Source organism: Bos mutus, chromosome 13 (assembly GCF_027580195.1).
Source record: "Bos mutus isolate GX-2022 chromosome 13, NWIPB_WYAK_1.1, whole genome shotgun sequence".
Taxonomy (NCBI): domain Eukaryota; kingdom Metazoa; phylum Chordata; class Mammalia; order Artiodactyla; family Bovidae; genus Bos; species Bos mutus.
Window position 1 is genome coordinate 68,392,318 of NC_091629.1, and position 25,671 is coordinate 68,417,988.

Consider the following 25,671-nt stretch of genomic DNA (forward strand, 5'->3'; position numbering starts at 1 on the left):
ACTACCATTCAAATAACTTCCGTTCAAGAGTCTTTGATTCATTTTCCACACCCATTTTCACTTGATTTTGCCTCTCAAATGACTCTCCATTTCGGTGTCTCAATTTTATCACTGACCTGAACAAATGCAGAAGCCATGCACTGGCTCAAGACTATAATTAAAAAACCTAACTGGCAAAACTGAGAAACAGGTGGCAAACTGGCCACAGTCTACTTTTCTTTTTCACAAAACTGTCTTTGTATGTCATTACTTTCTCTTTTCTATAGCGACATTAATTACTACAGCCTGTAGTATCTGGTCTCAGGATTCACTAGCATCAGTCAGAAATACTTACCTTTAAATGCTTTATAACTTTAAAAGTTATGTTAAAATTATTCTTAAAAAACTTTCAAAGTTGAAAAGGTGGCCAACCACCTCAAATCCAGTCACATTTCTGAAATCTACTAGGACAGCCCCAGAATTCACGAGATGAGCAATCTAAACAGGGAATATTAAACCTGTGACTCCTACCGTTTCTGTATTTCTTCTGACTTCTTTTTCCGCATCTCTAACATATGCTGCTTCTGTTGCTTCAAGAGGGCTGATGCTGAGATAGACTGGAAAGCAGGTTTCAGGCTCCCCACGATCCCTAAAACACAAACCACAGGCTGAGGAAGTTCTGAGAGGGGGCAGGGTCTCAGGTGTGGACACTAGAGCAGGTGCAGGCTGACTCTACCTGATGACTTGGCTTTGGCTAAATGATGTTTCAGGTTTCTGGCTCCAGATGTAGGCAAGTCCATCAATTCCCTGAATTCCTCAGAACAAGACAAGCTCTTCTGGGGTATTCCTGAAATATACATCAGATTTAGAGGATTCAAAATTCAGTCTATTTTCTGTCATGTGTCTTATTCCTTTTTAAACTCTGCTTTCATAATTTTTTCATTTGTAAAATGAAGTAGATGGAATATCAAGAGAAAAGAGAATCCTTAACCTCTAATATCAGACCAGTAGGACTGCAAAGGTAAGACAAATATCTCACTTTGAAAAATGATTAAAACACTATTATCTGAGGGGTCATTTCACACACTATTTCTGGATTATGCACTATGGGAGAGGGTCCATGCTAGACTTTGACTGCTGTTATAAACAGAGCCCCAAGGACAGAGTGGAGGTGGCATTCTCGGACCTGTTTTAGTTAAAGACAGGAAGCTGACAATACTGATTCTAGTGCCAGACACTAAGAGTTAGACCCAGATAAATCAAGACGTTTTAAAAACCTAAGACACAGCTAATATCAATATGCTGTTGCTTAAGATGCTGCCAACGAAGCTTGGGTCTCATAGTTCAGGTGACTTCACTCAGGATAATTTAGTTAGGAACTAACTGTTTTCAATCCTGAAGACTACAAATTTAAGATGGAGAAAGAAACAAAGAAACAAAGTTACCTAGTTTTTGTTGAGTTTCCTGAAGAATCAAGTCTGTGCCCTTAACCACCAGGTTACTCAGAGTGGTTTGAATCTTCTTTTTAGGAGCAACAGCAGCTGCACTGAAAAGGAAAATGAAAGCCACTTAAAGTCAATGCTCTATGAGGTAAAGAAGGCAGAAAAGTAGTAGTTACAAAATGTCAATGTTTCTCAAAGCTCCTTTTAAGTAGACTGTAGTTAATACCATGGTCCTACCCGTAACTGGTGTGTGCATTATGTCACAGACCTAAGACAGGCAACCTACAAACTTGCTTGAAGGCCATTCTGGAAAAGTAAATTGGCAAAAGAAATAAAAATATGCCAATACTTTGATCAAGACTAGGACTTATCAAGAAGTCTAGGATTTATGTTAAGATCTATGCAAAAATTTAGGATATTAATGGAAGGTTTGTATTGATAAAAGTTAGAAATACTATAAATGTTTATCCATAGGGAATTATTTAAATTATCAGAGCCATGTAAAAATACTATGTAGCCACTAAAAATAATGCTGTTAAGTGAATATTCCACAAAGAAAAATTCATTATTTTTATGGGAAAGAAGAACATTGCAAATTATAGGCATACTATGATCTCATTTTATACTCTTAAAAATTTATACTTACGGAAATGTCCCCTCCAAACCATATTTACCAAAACTAACAGTTATGTAGATGGTGGGATTATAGATGGTTTTTATTGTTTCCTTTTGGCTAAATTGTACATATGTTTTAAAAAAAATAATGTTATGTGCATTGCATTTTGCTAAAATACAGACATTATTTTAAATCTTAAAAATGTTCTTGATATTACAAAATAGACAGGAGGTGAGAGTCCTCTAGCCCAATGTCTCTTGGATTGAGGACAAAATCTGTTTTATTCTTGGACCAACTGTAGCTCCCTTGAGCCAAATCCCTGCCTCAAATGTATTTTATAGAGTCAGGTGACAGGCGATCAATCACCTACTCAGGGACTCTAGGGAGAGGCTGAGATTCCCCAGGAATGCCAGCTTCAGCAGTACCACCCTCCCCTGTGAGGTTTCTCTGCATATTCATTCACTAAATTCACTGTGGGTTCCCTGAGATCTACAGACTCACACTCACAGTCACGATGGAAATGATTTCAAGGATGTCAACATTATGATGAACACTTTCAGTGGCCAATCAGTCCTGACAAAGTTGGACTATTCACATTTGAAGCCAAAGAGGAAGTGTGGGCTCCCTGTTAAAGACCAGGATAGCCCGACTCAGTTTCTCCTCCTTCTAAGTGTTTTCCTCTCTTTTCAGGAATGAAGTAACCTTGTTTTGGGTCTCTTCTCCTCTGCTACATTGTTTTAGGCAGCTTGTTATAAAAGATAAAACCTGTACAAACCTTCTAGGACTGGGACAAAAATGTACAACCACTGGGTTTACTTTTTGTTTTTTCCTTTTTGGCCACACAGCACAGCATGCAGAACTTCCCCAATCAGGGATGCAACTCACGCCCTCTGCAGTGGAAGCATGGAGTCCTAACCACTGAACCACCAGAGAAGTCCTGGGTTTACTCTTAAATGAAGACCCCAGCCCTCAAAGAAGCTCTGAGAATGTCTTACATTGAGGCTGCATATGAGGCTGAAGAAATGCCTCCGTAGTGAAAAACCATCCTGACACAGCCGTTCTCTCAGGCTGATGCCTTTGCGAGCAAACTTCTTTGGAATGCGGCCTCCAGAGAAGGTGGACTGCAAGTCAGCTCGCCTGGCGCTAAGCCTCTTGTACTGGGCCTGGATGTGATACTGACAGTATTCACAGTCGTTCTGTGAAGAGAAAGAGCAGCTGTATCAACATTAGGGCAACAGGCCGGGGACAATGTTAATGGACACAACTCCTTTCTCCCAGCCTCACAGAGAGCTAGTCTGTGGGCAAAACCCTCTCGGCTAACTTCTGAGATCATTCTCTATCCACAGCTAAGAAGCAACTTAGAAGTTCATCCTCTAGGTAATGGGGTGGAGTAGGGGTGATAAATTGGAAGATGGGGATTCATACACACAAACTATTATATATAAAATACATAACTAATAAGGACCTACTCTATAGTACAGGGAACTCTATTCAGGACTCTGTAATGGCCTATATGGGAAAGGAATCTAAGAAAGAGCAGGTATAAGTATATATATAACTAATTCACTTTGTTGTATACCTGAAACGAACACAACATTATAAATCAACTATACTCATTAGAAATTAAGAAAAAAAAAGTTAAGGGGACTGAACTCTGAACACACTATTCAGGTACAAGAAAAAGTGGTACTTTTCACTGCCTTCGTCCTCCTTCTACAGTGGAAATAAAGTCAGTTTCTAGGGTGAATCTTGAAAATGTTATGCCAAATAAAAGAAGTCAGACACAAAGGTCCCATGTTGTATGATTCCTTTTATGGCATATATCCACAGAGACAGAAAACAGATTACAGGTCATCAGGGAAATGGTTACTTAATTGCTAGGGGGTGTTTTTTAATGGCGTGATGAAAAGATTTTGAAACCTGAAGCTGGTGGTTACACAATAAAGTGAAAACACTAAATATTACTGACGTAAATGGTTAACTGTACATAATGTGAATTTTACCTCAACAGAAGTTACAAAATAAAACAAAATCAATTTCCTTTCTGTTTCTCTGGTTGACTCTCAGACAAATGCTACCCTTACAGTGAAAGGAGCAAAGAGAAACTATGAAGTATTGTCGAACTGGGTGAAAACTTAACAGATGCTGACAATGGAGGTTTAATGGTCCAGCTCTTGTGATCTGACAGGTGCACTTCCTCTGAGACCTCTTTCCAACTGTCTCCTTCCTCCCTGTTTCCTGCTCACTAGTTCATCTGTTAGACAGCAATGAGAGAAATAAAAAGAGATGAAACCAGAACCTATTATCCAGTCCTTTCAAAGAGCTCTAAGAAGTACTACTTCACATGCACTTGGATGGTTGTAATCAAAGTCAGACAGTAACAAAGTGTTAGAGAAACCAGAACCCTCACATACTGCTAGGGAGATTGTAAAAGCCACCTGGGAAACCAGTTTGGTGGTTCCTCAAAAACCTAAATACAGATCCAGCAATTCCGCTCCAGGTTTATAGTTGAGGCAACTGAAATGGACTTCCACATAAAAACCTGTATATGCATGCTGACAGCACCATTATCCGTAACAGTCAGATATGGAAACCACCTAAGTGTCTATCGACCAATGGATAAACTGAGTGTGGTCTATCCATACAATGGAGTGTTATTCAAATACCAAAAGGAATGAAGTGCTGATAAAAGGCTTTGTAGCATGAGCATAGCACAGATGAATCTTAAAAACATTATTCTAAGTCCAAAGAAGCTAGATACAAAAGGCTGTACATTATACAATTCCACTGTATGAAACGTCTAGAATAGGCAAATCTATAGACAGAAAGTAGATGAGTAGTTGCCAGGACTGGAGGAGAAGGGGAATGGAGAATTACTGTTAGTGGGTATGGGTTTTTAGAAGGGGACTGAAAATGTTCTGAAATTACCTGGTGGAGATGATTTCACAACCCTGTGAATACATTAAAAATCACTAGATTGTGCACTTCAAAACTGAATGGTCTGGTATGTGCATTCTATCTCAGTACAATGTTTATTTACTTTTCAAAAAAGAGAGTCCTAATAAAAGGTAGAATACAGCTATGTACTGGCTAAAACAAGGTTGCAGTGTATTTCATCACTAGTGTTTGATCTTCAGCACTAGAAAGAATTGAGGGCAAATTAAAATTCTGTCTTTCTTAAAGTTCCCAATCAGCTGGTAATAAAAGATCAGTTTCCTAAGAGGTTAAATCCTTCCCCCGCCCTCAGCTTTTTAAACTGGCCATTATTAACCACACATTTTACTTTCTCACTTTGAAGCTTCCTATTATGTAGGAAACTCAGTTCCAAATAGGTCATTACAGGTAAAGTGCCTAAAATTTATTCCTATTAGTTTCTTTCTTTAGCAAAAACCACCCCAACAAAGCTTAAACCTACCAAATTCACAATCTGTGTACATGGTTCTCCATTCTTTTTCTTTGCTTTACAGGTTCCCAGGTCAAGAGCTTCCCCCATAATTAAGATCTTTTGAGGATGATCAATAGATAAGCACATCTGTAGAAAAAGAGGTAGTGGGAATTAAAAGCAAACAAAGGTATGGCCCCTCACCAGCAAGAATGGATATAATAACGGTTGGCATGAGTTAGGCTTTTTATCCCTTTCATCAGTGCCCTGGGATTTGAAGCCAGTGCCCTGTAAAACAGTTGTAGAAATGGGAGAGAGAGAAGACATTTAGTTCTCTGTTCCCTCCTGCATCTTTACTATCAGAATCCTAACGCTCAGCCTTGAGTGATAGAGCAGGTTCCCTGTTTTCCCAGCATTCTTTGCAGCTAGTGATTGTCATGTAACTCCACTGTGGCCAATGAGACTGAAGTAGGAGTCTGCAGGGAAGGTAGCCAGGAAAGCTTCTGCTTTTCTATAAAAGCAGAGTGAAGAGGCTGGCTGACTTCCTGGCTTCAGTGGAGATGTGATGGCTAGGGTTTCAAAGCCATCTTGTGACCAAGAGGGAAATCTGAGAGATTCATGGACACCAGCTCTGGCATTAGGGCATTACGACTTGATGGACGTGGGTTTGGGTGAACTTCAGGAGTTGGTGATGGACAGGGAGGCCTGGCGTGCTGCAATTCATGGGGTTGCAGAGTCAGACACGACTGAGCAACTACACTGAACTGAACTGACACTGCCTATGTCTGGATTTTTTACTATCCAAGAAAAACAAAAACTTCAGTGTCTACCATTACAAAGAACTATAGCGCAGCTTTTCTGTTACTTGTGGCCAAACACCTTCCAAACCAATAAATGAAGATTTGTTGCTATTCTCTTGTGAAAGCAATGAATGCAACAACTTTGTCTCTTACTCCTCCTGATATAATGTGTCTATAACAGAAGCAGTAGCCTCTTGTTGACTCCTGTGGAGAAACTGTTAGTGTTCACAATGTACCTAGGTTTGCAGTTTACTAGAGAATCAGTAGGTAGTAACCCAAATTCTAATGCTGCTTAAGACAATGAAAAGTCACTTTAAAAACCAAAATTCCTAAGTTGCAGCTACGATTGTACTAACAAACGGAACAAACCCTCCTCAACTATAAACCCTTCCTTCCTGATGCTATCAAGGATATTCATAGGAGATGGAAGGGAACCTGAGCCCAAGAACTGAAAAATAAATTCCAGGAAGCTTGGAATGAATTTGAAAAAATATAATGAAATAAGTTCTCATAAAATATTCTAGCGTAGTCTGAAATTCAGAATACTGGCAGGTAAGAAATGAATGACAAACAAAAAGCCAGTAAAATGGAGTCAAAATAATACAAAAGCTTGACTTATTACCTGGAGGTAGACCAGCATAAAGGTTTTTGATAGAACTCAGCCAAGTTATAAAGACCACAAAAAAAAAACCCAAACAAACCCATGGAAACAGAGTCTTACCTCCTCTGAACCATCCTTGGGCTTCATGGGGTTTGCATTGAGCAGCCCTATGACAGAACCCTGCTCTGTCTTCCAGAGTTCTTTGTGAACCTCTCCAAACAAGAACAGTGACACACATCGCGTCAGGTCACGAAGATCATTCAGTCGCCAGATGCTAAATGTTTTCCCCTGGAGCAAATCATTTATGCTTATCTTTAATAAATCTTGAACAATGGGTTACAAAGTCTTCATTTACAGTTCAAGTGTTCTACTGTGGAAAATATCTAAGCATGACCCAGTCTGAATAGATTATCATCAGAATGTCTGTTAATTATAAATTAATCCTTTCTCAAGGCTTTGGTATGCTTCTTCTCATTTTAGAAATGAAGGTGAAGAAAGGCAAGCCTCAGAAAGAAACAGCTTTCTTGTTAACTTGTTAACTTTGTTTCTTTCTGTTATTAGCATACACTAACTACTATATAAAATATTTAGACGATAAAGACTAGTACTGTAAAGCATAGGGAACTATATTCAATATCCTGTAATAAACCATAATGGAAAAGAACATGAAACATATCTACATATGTATAACAATCACTTTGCTGTACACCTAAAACACAACATTGTAAATCAACTATACTTCAAGAAAAAATTTACTGATATATATTTAATAAATATTATTTATCATTATGTTACTATTAATAAGGAAGTTTCAGTTCAATGCTTCTAAATCTTTCTTTAGCTTAGAAGAAAAACAGCATCATTTAAAGAAAACTGGTTGTATTTAACTCTAAAATTTTGGAAATACTATCACATACCAAGAAACTCAAAATGCTAGCCACATATAATATGAACAACTTCCATGTTTATAGATTTTTTTTAAAAAAAGCAGTTCACACAATACTGAATCAAGCTATTTCACAGAGGCAGCCCAGAGTGGGTATGGCTACAGGTTGTAGTGAATTATTGCCTAAACTCCAGTATTATAATTATTCTTCCCAGGATTTATACAACGCCATTCTTAGAGAAGTTCAGATAAATTTCACACCTATTATTTCAATGTCATTATAGCCAGTGGTGATGCAATTATGAACTTAATCAAATGAAAACCAGACTTGTTCACATTTACTGAAACAGACCAGATGTAGAGCAGGACTCAGAATCTGAAACTCAACTCCTGGTGTCAGAGCTCATAAAAAAATTTAAGGTTGAACAAGATCAAAACTGGAGAATGAAATTAGTTTTGAACAAGATAATCTGCAGTATTTTAGAGACAGCCTTTCAGGTAATCAAAAGACAATTCCTTCAATTTACAGATAAGAAAATGGATGTCCTTAAAGAAAGAGTAAGGGCCACCTAATACCAGAAGGCTCCTGATAAATGGAGAATGAGGCTTAGAATTCAGCTTTTCTGACTTAGCCACAGAATAATTTTTGTTATTCCTCAGTCAACTGTGATTTTAAAATTTATCAGACCTCTTGTAATATTTGTCAAATGAAATGTACCATCCTGTACTGGCACAGGTCAGCAATATCAGGACTTCAGTGACTGACATCTTACATCTAATAAGGCTCTTCAAATGATCTTTGAGGACGTACTCCCCTTCCACAAGGGGGATTACTCAGAGCCGTAGGGCATCCACAGGCATTACCAAACAACAAGTAAAATGAGTAAGAATGATGTGGACAATAAAAAGCTCAAGAAACCTATCCAACCAGACCTTCTTTAAGTAGGGCCTTCCTTACATATTTCCCCCTCTGGTACCAACCAGGTGATGGTGTGGCAATTTAAGAACTTAATAGCAATGACTACAAAATGAAACACTGATGGGCTCTAGGTAACAAATCAAGAACGTGAGTCTCCACTGCCAATCTGTGATGAAACAGCTGATTAATAAAATAGCTTACACTGTTAGAACTCTGTGGAGTGATTTTCTTCAATATAACCCCAAACGTCACCCAGTCTATTTCTTCCAGCTTCTCACGTGCCATCTTTTCCTTGAGCTGAGACAGTCTGATAAGTTTTCGGCCGATCATTTTCTTGTTCATTTCTGTGGAGGATACTCGAGGCTTTCTGGGTCAAGACACCAGTGATTTGTAGATTATTACTCTAAGAGATAACCGGGCACTATAGCAAATTCATTAGAAGAGATATTATGGAGAGAAATCTCTAAAGCACCTGTTCTCAGGGAGGCTTAGTATAAAGCCCATATTTTTTCAGTAGGTAAAACTTACCTGGTTGTTCCGTGGTTAAAACTTTGTGCTTTCACTGCAGGAGGCACGAGTTCCACCCTTATTGGGGAACTAAGATCCCCATGCTATACAGCATGGCCTTCTCCCCAGAAGGAGATAATTTTAAAGATCAGGTTTGCTTTTCCACGGATATAGAACTGGGACTTATGTAGAAAGTAAAGACCACAAATTATTTAAGTTCTTATGAATTCTAATATACTATACAAAATCATGAATTGCTTAGGTAAATTAAGATATTTCAATTCCATCAATTCTGTGAGAATTTCATAAGTTCTACTATTTCTAATTAGATTTTTCAAAAGCCAACATTTTCACATAATAAAAAGAACTGACTCGAGCTTCAATTAATATACTCTCGTTTCTAATGACTGGTTAAAACTCATAAAATTTGCAAATTGTTTTTCTCTAGTTGAATATTAAAATCTGTTTCATGTTGGATCATATAACATATTCTAGGACAAGAGAAAGCAGTCAGGAGAAAACAAGCTTTTTGACTCTTTCAGAAGTTTTCTAGAATAGAAACTCCAAGGGCTAACTCAACAATAAAGAATATTCAGGAGGGAAACACTGACATAAGTGGAGAAATCCTTTCCTTGTTTGATTTCTGAGTTAACAGGTTACTATAAAGCTACAATCCTACAGAGCATCTTCAGATTCTGAGGTTCAGGTAGAACAATCATAAGAAAGACTCAAACAACTCTGCAACCCCCTAAATTTGTAGGCCCCACAGAAGCTTTGGCTGACTAGTTTCAACTTCGTCTACTTCCATTCAGTTCAAATGTATAGCAATACTCGCATCAGCAACATCTTTATTATCTCTAGGGTGTTTCCACTGGGAAAGGCAGTATTATCTCAGAAGGGCCACATTTACCTTGAAAAAGAAGCCTGAAGTTTCGTCAGTGAGTTTTTACTATATTCCATTCCTCGGATTCTGTCTTAAATGTAATTAAAATATTGATCCGCCCCAATTTTGAAGAGTATGGAGTTATTATAATAAAGTTCTACTGCATGTCAGCAGTCACTTGTTCTCCCCTTAGTCAATAACATATAATTTAAAAGCTTAGCAGTTTTAGTTTAGGCTGACAAGGTTCAGGTGTTCTAGAGGGGTTGCACTTGGCTACTCAGACAGTACTAAAGGCAATCTGGTTTCAGAGTAAGGATGTTGTAGAGACATGAAGCCCAGGGCTTCAAGAGCAGTAATAACAAAGGTGCAAAGCAGTAGACACAGAAGACTTAGAAGTCCAGGTTTTTCCCTGAACTGATCCTGGGATGTATTTCTATTTTTATTTTTTTCAAATTGGAGGATAATTGTTTTATAATGTTGTGTTAGTTTCTGCTGTACAATGTGAATCAGCTGTAAGTGTATATACATCCTCTCTTGAGCCTCTCTCCCACTTCCCATTTGTATTTTGCCTGAATATCTTAATTTCTCCACATAATAATACAAAAGAGCAGTTATTTCTATTAACATTAATTATAGAAAGATACTACTATCCTAGTTAAACTGTATATTCCTTTACAAGAATACTATTTAAGAATAGTCTCTACCATTGTTCCTACTAGTTTCTGATTAAATACAGTACTTATTATTTATTGATTTCATTTTAAAGAACATATATTTTTTATCCTCTACACAAACAGGAGAAAACTTTCCTTATTCATATGTAAATACACTGAGTCAAACTCAGTGCCAAAGGCCTAGTATGGTCAAGTACAAGAGCTATACGTCTCATGTGACTCAGCGGTACAAACACACTAATTCTGGAAGGCTCAGTCCCTAGGAAGAAGAGGCATCTTGTGGGGCCTACAAGCAGAGTGAAAGAGAGTGCTGTCACAATTACTGACCTGAGCCTCAGACCGGAGAAGGCTTCCACGGAGACTTCCTGAGCCATCTCCCCAGAGCTCCTGGGTGTCCCTGCACTCTGATCCCTAGTCACCCCACCAGGCTTGTTCCCAGGAGTTGTTCGGAGTGGTTGGGAGGGTACACTTGTCATCTTCAAAGGTGAGCATTGGGGCTCTAGAAAATATAAAAACCACACTGATAATTAAACATTATTAGAATTGTTTCTTTTTTAATCAACACATGTCAAATCTTGAGAGAATAACAGAAACCCACAGGATCATTTCTGTACTACCCCCAAACCTCTACAGTATAGTCCAGAACTTCCTGTGTATGGAAATGTTTTATACCACTGCTGTCCATGTGGCGGCCACCAGCCACAGGTGGACACTGACCACCTGAAACTGACCAGTGTGTCTAAGGAAATTAATGCCTTAATTTGTAATCTAATTAGTCACAAGTGGCTAGTGGCTGCATCAGTTCTACTCTAAAACACGGTTTCTCTGTGCAATGCCATTTCTTGAATATTCACCATATACAGAGCACTGTGGTAGATTTCATAAGGGAGTAACAGCCCTCCTTCTGAAATCAGTAATTAGTGGAAATTTGTGCACAGGTCAAATTCTACCTGAAAGACATTCAAAGTTAGCTTCCCTTTGTTTTCTTGTTTCGTTTCAATTCATTTCACTTGTGTGAGAAGGCAATGGCACCCCACTCCAGTACTCTTGCCTGGAAAATCCCATTGACGGAAGAGTCTGGTAGGCTGCAGTCCATGGGGTCGCTAAGAGTCGGGCATGACTGAGCGACTTCACTTTCACATTTCACTTTCATCCATTGGAGAAGGAAATGGCAACCCACTCCAGTATTCTTGCCTGGAGAATCCAAGGGACAGAGAAGCCTAGTGGGCTGCTGTCTATGGGGTCGCACAGAGTCAGACACGACTGAAGTGACTTAGCAGCAGTAGCAGGAGTGGGGATGGGGGGCGGGGGGCGCGAAGCAGGAGTGTTAGGGGACCCAGGATATTCTGATATGGTTCTTTTCATACTTTACAAGCATTTGATAATGTTCCTGAGGGTCGGAAAGTTTGGGTATTCTCCTTAATAAGTATAACTCTCTCTCAAATAAGATTGGTATTTACTTTCAAAGTGACTTTGGATCACTACTCCCAAGGCAGAGGCCAGGGTAACCTTGGAACTTTTTAAATCGCCAGAAACCATGCCCTTATCTCAATGCCCCAAAACCCAACTTTGAACACTGTCTAATAAAATACCTTAGTAATATCAGAGGTCCTAAGGGAATGAACACTATAATAAGTGGATGCATGGAATATATCATCTGTTGTCAAATAAATATGAACACAGAGACTACAGCCATTCTGTATTGCTGTGTCATAAGCCAATGGTAGTCAAAAGGGCCTTTTTGAACATGTGTGATCAATAAAATGCTGCTTACTCTAAGCCAAGTTATCTTCAGGTCATTTTCTCTTAGATCTTCCAAAGAGTAATTGCTTTGGGCAAAAAGACAGTACAACAAAACCAATACAGAGTTTACAAATCCTTTACATTTTATTTTGTGCATATATACGTTATGTGCTGAAATAGGATTTTATTTGAGTACCACTCTATCCTCCTGGCAAAGATGACTTTTCTAAGAATGAACCCTCTGGCTTCAAATAAAACTTGACCATTTTATTAAAGAGTTCACTGTGCCTCAGTCTCACAGCCTGAAGATTAAATCTCTAGCTTTCTAGCATAAGAACTCAACCCAGTGGTTATACTTCACTATAATTCAACTACAGGACTATAGAACCAAAAAAAATTGAATCCACTAAGCATTTAAATACTTATTCTCTACCCAAGTATTTTCTAAGCACTTTGAGATGTACACAAAGATTATGAAATATAGAACGTAGTTCCCATTTCCAAGAAACTTACTTTTCTCAATGGGCAGGTAAGACAGACCAACACACACACCCATACATAATAGTACCAAAATATATTGTAAACAGAGCCCAGGCAGTGAGAAACTAGGGGCCATGAGTACCACACCTGCAGGTGAGACCTTTGGTGTCCGAGCCACTCGCTTGGGTTTTGGTAGAGTAGGGACGTCAAGTTCCGCAGAAAAGCACAATGACTCCTGAATTTTCTTCTCCTTAAGAGGGGGACGTGGAGACTTATCTACTTGATTAAAAGAAATTAGTAAAGAAAATTTAGAAAGGGGTTCAAAAACTGTTTTACCAGGAGTTGGATGCAGAAGTAATGTTATGATTTCTTTGTAATAGAAATGCATACTATCCCTAGAATTAGTTTGATTACCTGGGGTTTTACGTGAAAGGGCTGGACTTGCAGGCTGTTTAATTGTCGCTAGTTTCAGCTGTTCTTGTAAGGACTTCATTTGCTCTTGCAACTTCCTTACTTCATCTAGGGGGAAAAAATATACTGATTTAAAAACCAGACCAGACGAAATATCATACATAATGAAAGTGCTGAAATTATTTTTGATGTCTACCCATCACCTCCAAAACTTGAGACTCACAACAGAATCACATACTGAGAACTCACAATTAACTTTTGCACCTTAAATAGTTCCCCTTAGAGAAGTAAACATGGTATTTCCAGTAAACAAATCTCTAATACCAAAGCTGATTATGAATTTGTACTACTGACAGTTAGATACATGTCCATGGTTGACAAGTTTTTAAGAGTCAAGAAATGATTATGGCCCCTAAGCAAGGATGACATACAAATTTGTGAATCTTTCCATATTTAAAACACAAAACAAATAAGATACAAGGATATAATGTACAGCACAGAGAATAAGCCAATATTCAGTTAATAACTTTAAACGGAGTATAATCTATAAAAATGTCAAATAATTGTGCTATACACCTCAAACTAATAACACTGTAAATGAACTATATTTCAATTAAAAATATATATGTAAATAAAAAAAATACGTATCAGAGAAGATGTCAGGAATATGCTGAAGCTCAATACTTTGGCCACCTCATGTGAAGAGTTGACTCATTGAAAAGACTGATGCTGAAGCTCAATACTTTGGCCACCTCATGTGAAGAGTTGACTCATTGAAAAGACTGATGCTGAAGCTCAATACTTTGGCCACCTCATGTGAAGAGTTGACTCATTGAAAAGACTGATGCTGAAGCTCAATACTTTGGCCACCTCATGTGAAGAGTTGACTCATTGAAAAGACTGATGCTGAAGCTCAATACTTTGGCCACCTCATGTGAAGAGTTGACTCATTGAAAAGACTGATGCTGGAAGGGATTGGGGGTAGGAGGAGAAGGGACGACAGAGGATGAGATGGCTGGATGGCATCACTGACTCGATGGACGTGAGTCTGAGTGAACTCCGGGAGTTGGTGATAGATAGGAGGCCTGGCATGCTGCGATTCATGGGGTTGCAACAGACACGACTGAGCGACTGATCTGATCTGATCTATCAATCATAATCACTTAATGCTTCTTTTGGGCAAGGTGGGCAAAGACGCCTAATTTGGGAGATGTGATCTATGCATAAAGACAAATTACATAAGGTGACTGCTGCTACTGCTGCTGCTTGGTGGCTTCAGTTAGTTTTTGGTGAAAGGTAAGGTCTGTGTCTAGAATCTTTTCTCATATTTGGATATTGTGCCAGCATTTCAGCATTTGTTGAAAATACTGTCTTTTCTCCATGGAATTGCTTTTGCTTCTTTGTCAAAGACTAGTGGACTCTCTGGGTCTACTTCTGGGCTCTCTACTCTGTTCCATTCATGTATTTATCTACTCTTCACCAGTACCACCCTGCTTTTTACTGTAGTTTTATAGTAAGTCTTGAAGTTACTGTCATCGTCAACTGTTCTCCTCAATACTGTATTGGCTATTCTGGATCTTTTGCTTTATTAATAGCCACAAAATAATTTGGGATTTTAATTGGAATTACTTTGAATCTGTAGATCAGGTTGGGACAGTCTTCACAATATTGAGTCTCCTGTACAAGAACATGGAGTATCTCTCCATTTATTTAGTTCTTTGTCTTTCATCAGATCTTATACATATTTTACTAGATTTATAACTAAGCATTTCATTTTGGTATATTAATGTAGATGTTAAGAGTGTTTTAATTTCAAGTTCCACTTGTTCATAGTGTATTGATATTGGTAATATGTGTCTCTTCTTAATTAACATGACTAGAGGTTTATTAGTTTTATTGATTGTTTCAAAGAACCAGCTTTGGTTTCATCGATTTCTATTGATTTCTTAGTTTAAATTTCACTGATTTTTGGTCTCATTTTTTCCCATTATTTTCTTCTGCTTATTTTGTGTTTAACTTGCCATTCTTTTTATAGTTTTATTTTCAAAAAGCTTTAGTTATTGATGTTAGATTGATCATCTTTTTCCACTTATGCATTCAGTGCTACATTTCCAGTGCTTTCATTTCATCCCCAAATTTTGATGCTATATTTTATTCCATTTAGTTTAACCTAGTCCAAGTCACCATCAATCTTTTGCCTGGAATACTGTATTAGATTCCCTGTCCCTCTGAAATTTATTCTCTGTGTAAACACGACAATGATCTTTTCTTTCCTCAGCAATATCTGCAATCTTTTAAGAACATAAGTCAGATCGCAGTATTCCCTTAATAAAATTCTAATTAGTTTTCCATTGCCCTTAGAACAAAATTTACAAAGCCTATTCGCTCTCCTATCTACTTTCACTTCCTCATTTTTTCTACAACCACTCCACCCGACCCCAACCTCGCAATAATGCTTCATCCAGACTAGCCTGCTTTGAACTTCTTGAACACGCAAGTGCTTTCAGGCCTCTTTGGAAAGCTCTCCCCTATCTCCTTCTCATTTCTCAGTCTGCTTAACTACCAGTTTTTCTAATCCTTTCCAGACCACTCTATCTGACCAGGCCCCTGGAATCCTCTCACCTCACTGCTTTACGACTTTATCGCACATTCCACTATGGTGTACCTGTTTGTTATCTGTTGCCTGGTGGCTCAGACGGTAAAGCGCCCGCCTACAATGAGGAAGACCAGGGTTCAATCCCTGGGTCGGGATGATCTCTTGAAAAAGGAAATGGCAACCCACTCCAGTATTCTTGCCTGGAAAATTCGATGCACGGAGGAGCCTGGTAGGCTACAGTCCATGGGGTCGCAAAGAATCGGACACGACTGAGCGACTTCACCTTCACTTTTCACCCACTTTAAACTGGATAACAAGAAAGTAAATGTGATGAGAGCCTTGTAGCCCTATTAGCAAATCATAAATTTAAGCATAAATTTATAAAAGAGAGAGTCCAAACGGCATGTATTTAGAAAACGTTTTAAACGGTTACCTTTAAAGAGAAAAAAATGGACCCTTACACAGCTTGGACGGCCGAACGCCTGGCACGTCTCGGAACTACCCGCCTTTCCCAGCTCCGGAACCGTCCACGGCTCCGCACACAAGGCCCTCCCGCCCGCCCGGCCCCGCGTCAGCCCAGCGCTCGGCCCAAGCCACCTCCGCGTTCGCGTAGTTCCAGTCTCACCCACCTAAGCGCCCCCGAGCTCCGCGCCTCTCGCCCTAGGAGCTCGTTAACTCACACAGACGCCTTCGGCGGCCCCTCAACCTACCCCTCAATACTCGCAGACCCGCTTCTCACCCGGCTCCTCACTCACCCCTCTACTCTGCACAGCCGGACCCGCCAAAATTCCAACTCCTCTCCGCCCCTGCTTCTGACGTCAGACGCACGCCTCCTCGCGCCTGTACGATTGGCTACTTCAGAGCTCTGGGCGGAAACGACCTCAAGGGGGCGGGGAGAAGGTGACCGTTGCGTTTAGCAATCAGATTGGCTCACGTGACCGGCGCCCTTTTGGGGGGGATGGGGGGCAGGGGAACTTCCGGTCGGTGAAGTCCTAGGCTTCTCCGGTTAAGTCTTCCGGCGTCGGGAAGTAGATGTGTCTTTTTGTGTCCTGACACTTTCTGGGACTGACTGTGTCATCCGATTCTGAGCCTCGTTTTCTCTTCCTGCGATGTGGAGGGTAACTCTTGATGCCGACAAGCCTAGACATTGAGGCTTAGACCGCGGAACCCATTGCAAACTTTCCCCCTGCCCTCACCGATTGCCGGTGGCTGCGTTGCCCGTATACAGATGTGGTTGATTATTTCTTTTAGTTGATTATTTTACAATCTTGTGTTGATATAATTGGACTAAAAAGTCTGGTCCACTTTTACCTCTGTCTTATCTTGGGGAAGTAATATCATCATCGTCTGTAAAATGAGAAGGAAAGACTAGGTCACAGTCTTTAACACAGTAGAAATCACTGTTTCTAGAGGAGTGCGTGCTCCTTAGACTTTGGGAATTGCCTCAGAGTTGGGAGTAAATGTTTTCTGCTTCTTCCCATCAAAATGTCAGCATCTGAAGACAAGGGACTGTATCTTCTTCATGGTCCTATCTCTTCCTCTCTCTCCTCTTGCTTGTACCTGGCACACACGAAATGTTTACAGAGAGAAAATGTTGAGAGCATTGCCTCCTTAGCAAATCACTTAGCTTTGGAGGGCTCATTTTTTTTCGTCTCTAGAGTGCTGATGAAAGCAATACCTGGGTTAGACGGTTTCAGGAAGGATCAAATGAGAATTTCCAGTACATTTTTACACACTGGTTATCAGTCATAGCAGAGACATTACTTTGCCAACAAAGGTCCATCTAGTCAAGGCTATGGTTTTTCCTGTGGTCATGTATGGATGTGAGTGCTGGACTGTGAAGAAGGCTGAGCGCCGAAAAATTGATGCTTTTGAACTGTGGTGTTGGAGAAGACTCTTGAGAGTCCCTTGGACTGCAAGGAGATCCAACCAGTCCATTCTGAAGGAGATCAGCCCTGGGATTTCTTTGGAAGGACTGATGCTAAAGCTGAAACTCCAATACTTTGGCCACCTCATGTGAAGAGTTGACTCATTGGAAAAGACTGATGCTGGAAGGGATTGGGGGTAGGAGGAGAAGGGGACGACAGAGGATGAGATGGCTGGATGGCATCACTGACTCGATGGACGTGAGTCTGAGTGAACTCCGGGAGTTGGTGATAGATAGGGAGGCCTGGCATGCTGCGATTCATGGGGTTGCAAAGAGTCAGACACGACTGAGCGACTGATCTGATCTGATCTATCAATCATAATCACTTAATGCTTCTTTTGGGCAAGGGTGGGCAAAGACGTCTAATTTGGGAGATGTGATCTATGCATAAAAGACAAATTACATAAGGTGACTGCTGCTACTGCTGCTGCCAAGTCGCTTCAGTTGTGTCCGACTCTGTGCGACCCCATAGACGGCAGCCCACCAGGCTCCCCCGTCCCTGGCATTCTCCAGGCAAGAACACTGGAGTGGGTTGCCATTTCCTTCTCCAATGGATGAAAGTGAAGTTGCTCAGTCGTGTCCGACTCTTAGCAACCCCATGGACTGCAGCCCACCAGGCTTTCCATCCATGGAGTTTTCCAGGCGAGAGTACTGGAGTGGGGTGCCATCGCCTTCTCTGAACATAAGGTGACTAGGGGGCACCAATTTTGCTGAAGAGGTGAAAGAGTAGGTGAGGTCAAAACATTTTTTTTAAAAGTTGGTAAATCAAAGTGTGTGGCAGATGATAAATACCAAGTCAAGAACTTTATTCTGTAAGTGTTAAAAGGACCATGTTTGAGCAGGTGGGGGAGGAAGGTCCAAGAGCTAGATAGGGGAAGGTGTGGCTAAGTGCTTAGGCTCTGGAGTTAAGACGGTGTGATTTTTAACTGCCACATACTAACTATGCAGCCTTGGCTAAATTAGTTAACCTCTCTGAGCGCCAACTTACCCACCTACAAAACAAGAACAGTCATAGTTATTTCACAGGGAATTCATGACAAAAATTTAAAAATATGCAGTGTGCCAAGCACATGTAAGTAAGCATTAAATGTGTATTAACTTTTATTCTTACTACTTTATCAAGCAATGCTTAGGATGATTAAGCTAACAAAGATAGGTGCTCAGGAATTGGATATACCAGAAACTGGAGGCAAAGAAGCTCCATAGGAGATCGCGAGAGTCTCAGACTTTGAGAGCTGAAGGGAAGAGAAGAATGGGAAATATGTTATGAAGGAAATTTACCTGCTTTGGTAACTAACCAAAGGAAAGTTGTCTTTGGCAGGAAGAAGAGAGGATGATCGCCACATTAGCAATAGCTGGGAGACCAGCAGAATTATAGAGGCAGAATTTGGTTTACACAGTGTAGACATGGTGAGTTCAGCCTGAGGTGATGGTGTGGAGGTTTCAGCACTACCTTTAGGTTTGTGACCCAAGCCAAGGGGACATATCAGGGCTTCAAGTGTAGGTTTATTGAGTTCTCTAGAGATTTTAGAAGCAGAGTATCTTAGAGTATGTTTCTGGGGGTTAACATGCCAGATGATAGGCCCAGCAGAAAGCAGTGCTATTCAAAGTCAGATCTAGGAGTAACGGCCAGTTTCCATAGCACCCCTGTCACCTGCCTGTAGGCATCTGTTTACATATGCCTTCATGTCTCATGCTTCATGGTACAGAATACTCTCGAGTCTTATCCCAAACTTGGATTTGTCCAGCTATCTGGACAAAACTCTTTACTGAAAAAAATATTATCCTTCCTCAGATGTAACACTCTACTGAGAGATGAATGACCCCTCTGAGAAAGAGGAACCCCAACCTCTAGTTTTCCTAATAGAATATTGTCTCTGTTGCCCAAATAAATGTCTGTTGCTTTTCAAACTATCTAGAGGTTACTTTAAGCAATACGGTATGTTCTCCATCTCTACTGATGTTTTACAAGAGAAGCTAATAAACTCTCTAGCCTTGCTGGTTTTAATTAATTCATAAGAACATTCAACACATTGCTTCCTTGGTTTTTGCTGAGTTAACTACAATATATACTTTATGTATGTGGAATAAATGTTACCCATGATTATGGATCCATATATTTAAAGGACAAAATTGCTACATAAACAGTGAGAGTTCCTGAGCCAGTATTTTTTTTTGTATTATACTTCATATCTTTGTAATTATTTGGCTAGAAAAGAAGAACACCTATGGTATTCAGTGATGACTAGTATCTTCACAATGAGAACATAATGTTCCTTCAATAATTTTTAAAATGACAAACTCTGGAAGTCAAAAGATACCAAAGAGGATATAAAATTATTTCTACTTTTTGCCCTTCATACCAAAGCAGTTTTGGTACCTTTCCTTCTTTCATGGAAACATTTGAATATTGGTTCATATACTTGATTCCTGTTACACTTAATGCTGCAACTGGCTGTTATGTCAGCTTTCTTCCATTGAACTAATGATAGCATAATGAATCTGATACCTCATTAAAACCAATTCCAACAGAGTCTGTTCATTATGGGTCAGATGAAATTGTTAGGCAGTTTTTACCAGAATCTTGATTGTATGATGTACACAATATATGTGTATTCATATTAATCATATATAGTTCAAAGGTTTTTTCATTTTTTAAGAAAATACTTATTTTTTAGAGTAACTTTAGGATTACAGAAAAATTGAGTGGAAAGAATAGAGTTCCCACATAGCCCCTTGCACAATTTTATTATTAACATCCTGCCTTAGTATCAGACTTTTTGTTACAACCAATGAGCCAATATTGGCACATTATTAACTAAAGTCTATAGTTACCCTGAATATTCATTGGAAGGACTGATGCTGAAGCTCCAATACTTTGGCCACTTGATGTGAAGAGCTGACTCACTGGAAAAGACCCTGATGCTGGGAAAGATTGAAGGCAGAAGGAGGAGGGGGCAGCAGAGGATAAGATGGTTAAATACCATCACCAACTTGATGGACATGAACTTGAGCAAATTCTGGGAGATAATGGAGGACAGAGAAGCCTGGTGTGCTACAGTCCATGGGATTCTACGTCCGGCAAAGAGCTGGACATGACTTAGCAAATGAACAATGATGACATAGTTTACATTAAGATTCCCTCTTTATGTTATACATTTGATAGATTTTGACAGAGGTATCCACCATCAGTATTATCCAGAATAGTTTTATTGCCCTAAACATCATCTGTGCTCTTACTATTCATTCCTCCTTCCATCTAACCCCTGGTAACCACTGATTTTTTTCTTTACTATACTTACAGTTTTGCTTTTTCCAGAGTGTTACACAGCTCAAAGCATACAGTATGTAGTCTTTTCAGAATAGTTTCTTTCACTTGACAATATGCAATTAAGGTTCCTCCATGTCTTTTTGTGGTTAGATACTAGCTTATTTCTTTTTATTAATACCACTGAATAATATTCTGTCATATGGATATGATATCCATAGTTTGACTACCCATTTACCTTTTGAAGGACATCTTGGTTTCTTCCAAGTTTTGGCAGTTATGAGTAAAACTATTACGAACATTCAGGTGCAAGTTTTGTGTGGATGTAACTTTTCACTTCATCTGGGTAAATAGCAAGGATTGTGTGCTTAGTTTTGCAACAAATTGCTGAACTGTTTTCCAAAGTACCATTCGGCAGTTCCACCAGCAATGAATTCCTGTTGGTCCACATACTCCCCAGGTGAATTTGGTGGTGGTATTGTTTTGAATTAGTAGCCATTCTAATAAGTATGTGATGGTATCTTGCTGGAATTTCCAATCCCCTAATGACATATGGGCTTCTCAGTGGTAAAGAATCTGCTTGCAATGCAGGAGACCGGGTTCAATCCCTGGGTCTGGAAGATCCCCTGGGGAAGGGCACAGCAACCCACTCCAGTATTCGTGCCTGGGAAATCCCATGGACAGAGACGCCTGGGGGGCTACAGTCTATGGGGTTGCAAAGAGTCGGACACAGCTGAGCTACTAACACTTTCACTTTCAACGACATAAGATGTTTAGCATCCTTTCAGTATTTGCCAACTGTACATCTTTGGTGAGGTATGTATTATCTCTCTTCCCTTTAAAAAATTGGGCTGTTTCCTTATTGTTGCATTTTAAGAATTTTCATACCAGTCCTTTTTCGGATATATGTTTTGTAAAGATGTATTCCTGGTCTGTGGCTTCAGTTAGTTTTTGTGAAAGGTGTAAGGTCTGTGTCTAGAATCTTTTTCTCGCATTTGGATATTGTGCCAGCATTTCAGCATTTGTTGAAAATACTGTCTTTTCTCCATGGAATTGCTTTTGCTTCTTTGTCAAAGACTAGTGGACTCTCTGGGTCTACTTCTGGGCTCTCTACTCTGTTCCATTCATGTATTTATCTACTCTTTCACCAGTACCACCCTGCTTTTTACTGTAGTTTTATAGTAAGTCTTGAAGTTACTGTCATCGTCCAACTGTTCTCACTCAATACTGTGTTGGCTATTCTGGATCTTTTGCTTTATTAATAGCCACAAAATAATTTGGGATTTTAATTGGAATTACTTTGAATCTGTAGATCAGGTTGGGACAGTCTTCACAATATTGAGTCTCCTGTACAAGAACATGGAGTATCTCTCCATTTATTTAGTTCTTTGTCTTTCATCAGATCTTATACATATTTTACTAGATTTATAACTAAGCATTTCATTTTGGTATATTAATGTAGATGTTAAGAGTGTTTTAATTTCAAGTTCCACTTGTTCATAGTGTATTGATATTGGTAATATGTGTCTCTTCTTAATTAACATGACTAGAGGTTTATTAGTTTTATTGATTGTTTCAAAGAACCAGCTTTGGTTTCATCGATTTTCTCTATTGATTTCTTAGTTTAAATTTCACTGATTTTTGGTCTCATTTTTTCCCATTATTTTCTTCTGCTTATTTTGTGTTTAACTTGCCATTCTTTTTATAGTTTTATTTTCAAAAAAGCTTTAGTTATTGATGTTAGATTGATCATCTTTTCCACTTATGCATTCAGTGCTACACATTTCCAGTGCTTTCATTTCATCCCCAAATTTTGATGCTATATTTTATTCCATTTAGTTTATATTTAAACTTTTCTTGAGACTTCGTTAGGCATGTATTTACAGAGTGTATTTAATCTCCAAGTGTTTTGAGAGTTTCTAGGTATCTTTGTTACTGATTTCTAGTTTAGTTCCATTGTGGCATGAGAACACACTGTGTATGATTTCTGTTGTTTTAAATTTTTAAAGCTGTTTTATGGCTTGGATGTGAGCCTAAGAAGAATGTGTATTCTGTCATATATAGAATATGAAGTTAGATCTAGTTGACTGATGCTGTTCAAGTCAACTATGTTAATGATTTTTTTGGCCTGTTAGGTCTGTTAATCACCAATAGAAGGATTTTGAAGTCTCCAACTACACTAGTGGATTCATGTTTTTCCCCTTACAGTTTTATCAGCTTTTGCCTTATGTATTTTGATGCTGTCTTTAGGTACATATATAATAGAGATTGTATGTCTTCTTAGAGAATTGATTCCTTCATCATTTCATAATGGCCCTTTATCCCTCATAATTTTCCTTGCTTTGAGTCTTTGTCTGAAATTAATATAGCTACGCCATCTTTTTTTGATTATATGTTCAGTCCATCTTTTTACACTTAATGTATATGTGTCTGTATATTCAAAGTGGGTTTCTTGTATGCAGCATATAGGTGAGTCTTGTTTTTTATTCATTCTCAAAGTTTGTTTTTTAACTGGTGTATTTAGACCAATGATGTTTAAATTGATTCTTGGTAATTGGATTAATATCTATCTCATTTTTACTGTTTCCTATTCATTGCCCTTGTTCTTGGTTTCTTCTGTTATCTTTCAATCTATTCTGACTTTTCTGGTTTTAATGCAGCATTTAAGTTACTCCATTTTCTCTCTTCTCTTCAGTTCAGGTCAGTTGCTCAGTCGTGTCTGACTCTTTGCAATCCCATGGACTGCAGCACACCAAGCTTCCCTGTCTTTCACCAACTCCCGGAGCTTACTCAAACTCATGTCCATAGAGTCAGTGATGCCATCCAACCATCTCATCCTCTGTTGTCCCCTTCTTCTCTCACCTTCAATTTTTCCCAGCATCAGGATCTTTTCTAATGAGTCAGCTCTTCTCATCAGGTGGCCAAAGGACTGGAGTTTCAGATTCAGCATCAGTCCTTCCAATGAATATTCAGGACTGATTTCCTTTAGGATGGATTGGTTGGATCTCCTTGCTATCCAAGGGACTCTCAAGAGCCTTCTCCAACATCACAGTTCAAAAGCATCAATTCTTCGGTGCTCAGCTTTCTTTATAGTCCAACTCTCACATCCATACATGACTACTAGAAAAACCATAGCCTTGAATAGATGGACCTTTGTTGGCAAAGTAACGTCTCTGCTTTTTAATATGCTAGGTTGGCCATAACTTTTCTTCCAAGGAGCAAGCGTCTTAATTTCATGGCTGCAGTCACTCACCATCTGCAGTCATTTTGGAGCCCCCAAAATAAAGTCTTTCAATTTCCATTGTTTCTCCATCTATTTCCCATGAAGTGATGGGACCAGATGCCATGATCTTAGTTTTCTTAATGTTGAGTTTTGAGGCAACTTTTTCACTATCCTCTTTCACTTTCATCAAGAGGCTCTTTAGTAGTTCTTCACTTTCTGCCATAAGGGTGGTGTCATCTGCATCAGTTCAGTTGAGTTCAGTCACTCAGTCATGTCTGACTCTTTGGGACCCCATGAATTGCAGCACGCCAGGCCTCCTTGTCCATCACCAACTCCCGGAGTTCACCCAAACTCATATGCATCAAGTCGGTGATGCCATCCAGCCATCTCATCCTCTGTCGTCCCCTTCTCCTCCTGCCCCCAATCCCTCCCAGCATCGGAGTCTTTTCCAATGAGTCAACTCCTTGCATGAGGTGGCCAAAGTATTGGAGTTTCAGCTTTAGCACCATTCCTTCCAAAGAACACCCGGGACTGATCTCCTTTAGAATGGACTGGTTGGATCTCCTTGCAGTCCAAGGGACTCGCAAGTCTTCTCCAACACCACAGTTCAAAAGCATCAATTCTGCGTTCAGCTTTCTTCACAGTCCAACTCTCACATCTATACATGACCACTGGAAAAACCATAGCCTTGACCAGACGGACCTTTGTTGGCAAAGTAATATCTCTGCTTTTGAATATGCTATCTAGGTTGGTCATAACTTTCCTTCCAAGGAGTAAGCGTCTTTTAATTTCATGGTTGCAGTCACCATCTGTAGTGATTTTGGAGCCCCCCAAAATAAAGTCTGACAGTTTCCACTGTTTCCCCATCTATATGCCATGAAGTGATGGGACCAGATGCCATGATCTTAGTTTTCTGAATGTGAGCTTTAAGCCAACTTTTTCCTCTCCTCTTTCACTTTCATCAAGAGGCTTTTTAGTTCCTCTTCACTCATCTGCATATCTGAGGTTATTGATATTTCTCCCAGCAATCTTGATTCCAGCTTGGGCTTCATCTAGTCCAGCATTTCACATGATGTACTCTGCATATAAATTAAATAAGCAGGATGACAATATACAGCCTTGATGTACTCCTTTCCCTATTTGGAAACAGTCTGTTGTTCCATGTCCAATTCTAACTGTTCCTTCCTGACCTGCATACAGATTTCTCAAAAGGCAGTTCAGGTGGTCTGGTATTCCCATCTCTTTCAGAATTTTCCAGTTTATTGTGATCCACACAGTCAAAGGCTTTGGCGTAGTCAATAAAGCAGAAGTAGATGTTTTTCTGGAACTCTCTT

The 25,671-nt window shown here is 39.4% G+C and overlaps 1 protein-coding gene across 1 annotated transcript in view; it reads right to left on the reverse strand.

Annotated features, from left to right (window-relative positions):
• MCM10 (minichromosome maintenance 10 replication initiation factor) overlaps positions 1–13,695 on the reverse strand; it is a 29,345-nt gene extending 15,650 nt beyond the window's left edge. The window contains 12 exon segments of the mRNA XM_070382037.1: positions 511–628; positions 716–826; positions 1,425–1,525; positions 3,033–3,076; positions 3,078–3,233; positions 5,453–5,569; positions 6,941–7,108; positions 8,827–8,992; positions 11,017–11,188; positions 13,060–13,188; positions 13,327–13,431; positions 13,671–13,695. Coding sequence (XP_070238138.1) covers positions 511–628; positions 716–826; positions 1,425–1,525; positions 3,033–3,076; positions 3,078–3,233; positions 5,453–5,569; positions 6,941–7,108; positions 8,827–8,992; positions 11,017–11,188; positions 13,060–13,188; positions 13,327–13,431; positions 13,671–13,695 — 1,412 coding nt within the window.
• Between the last annotated feature and the right edge of the window lie 11,976 nt (positions 13,696–25,671).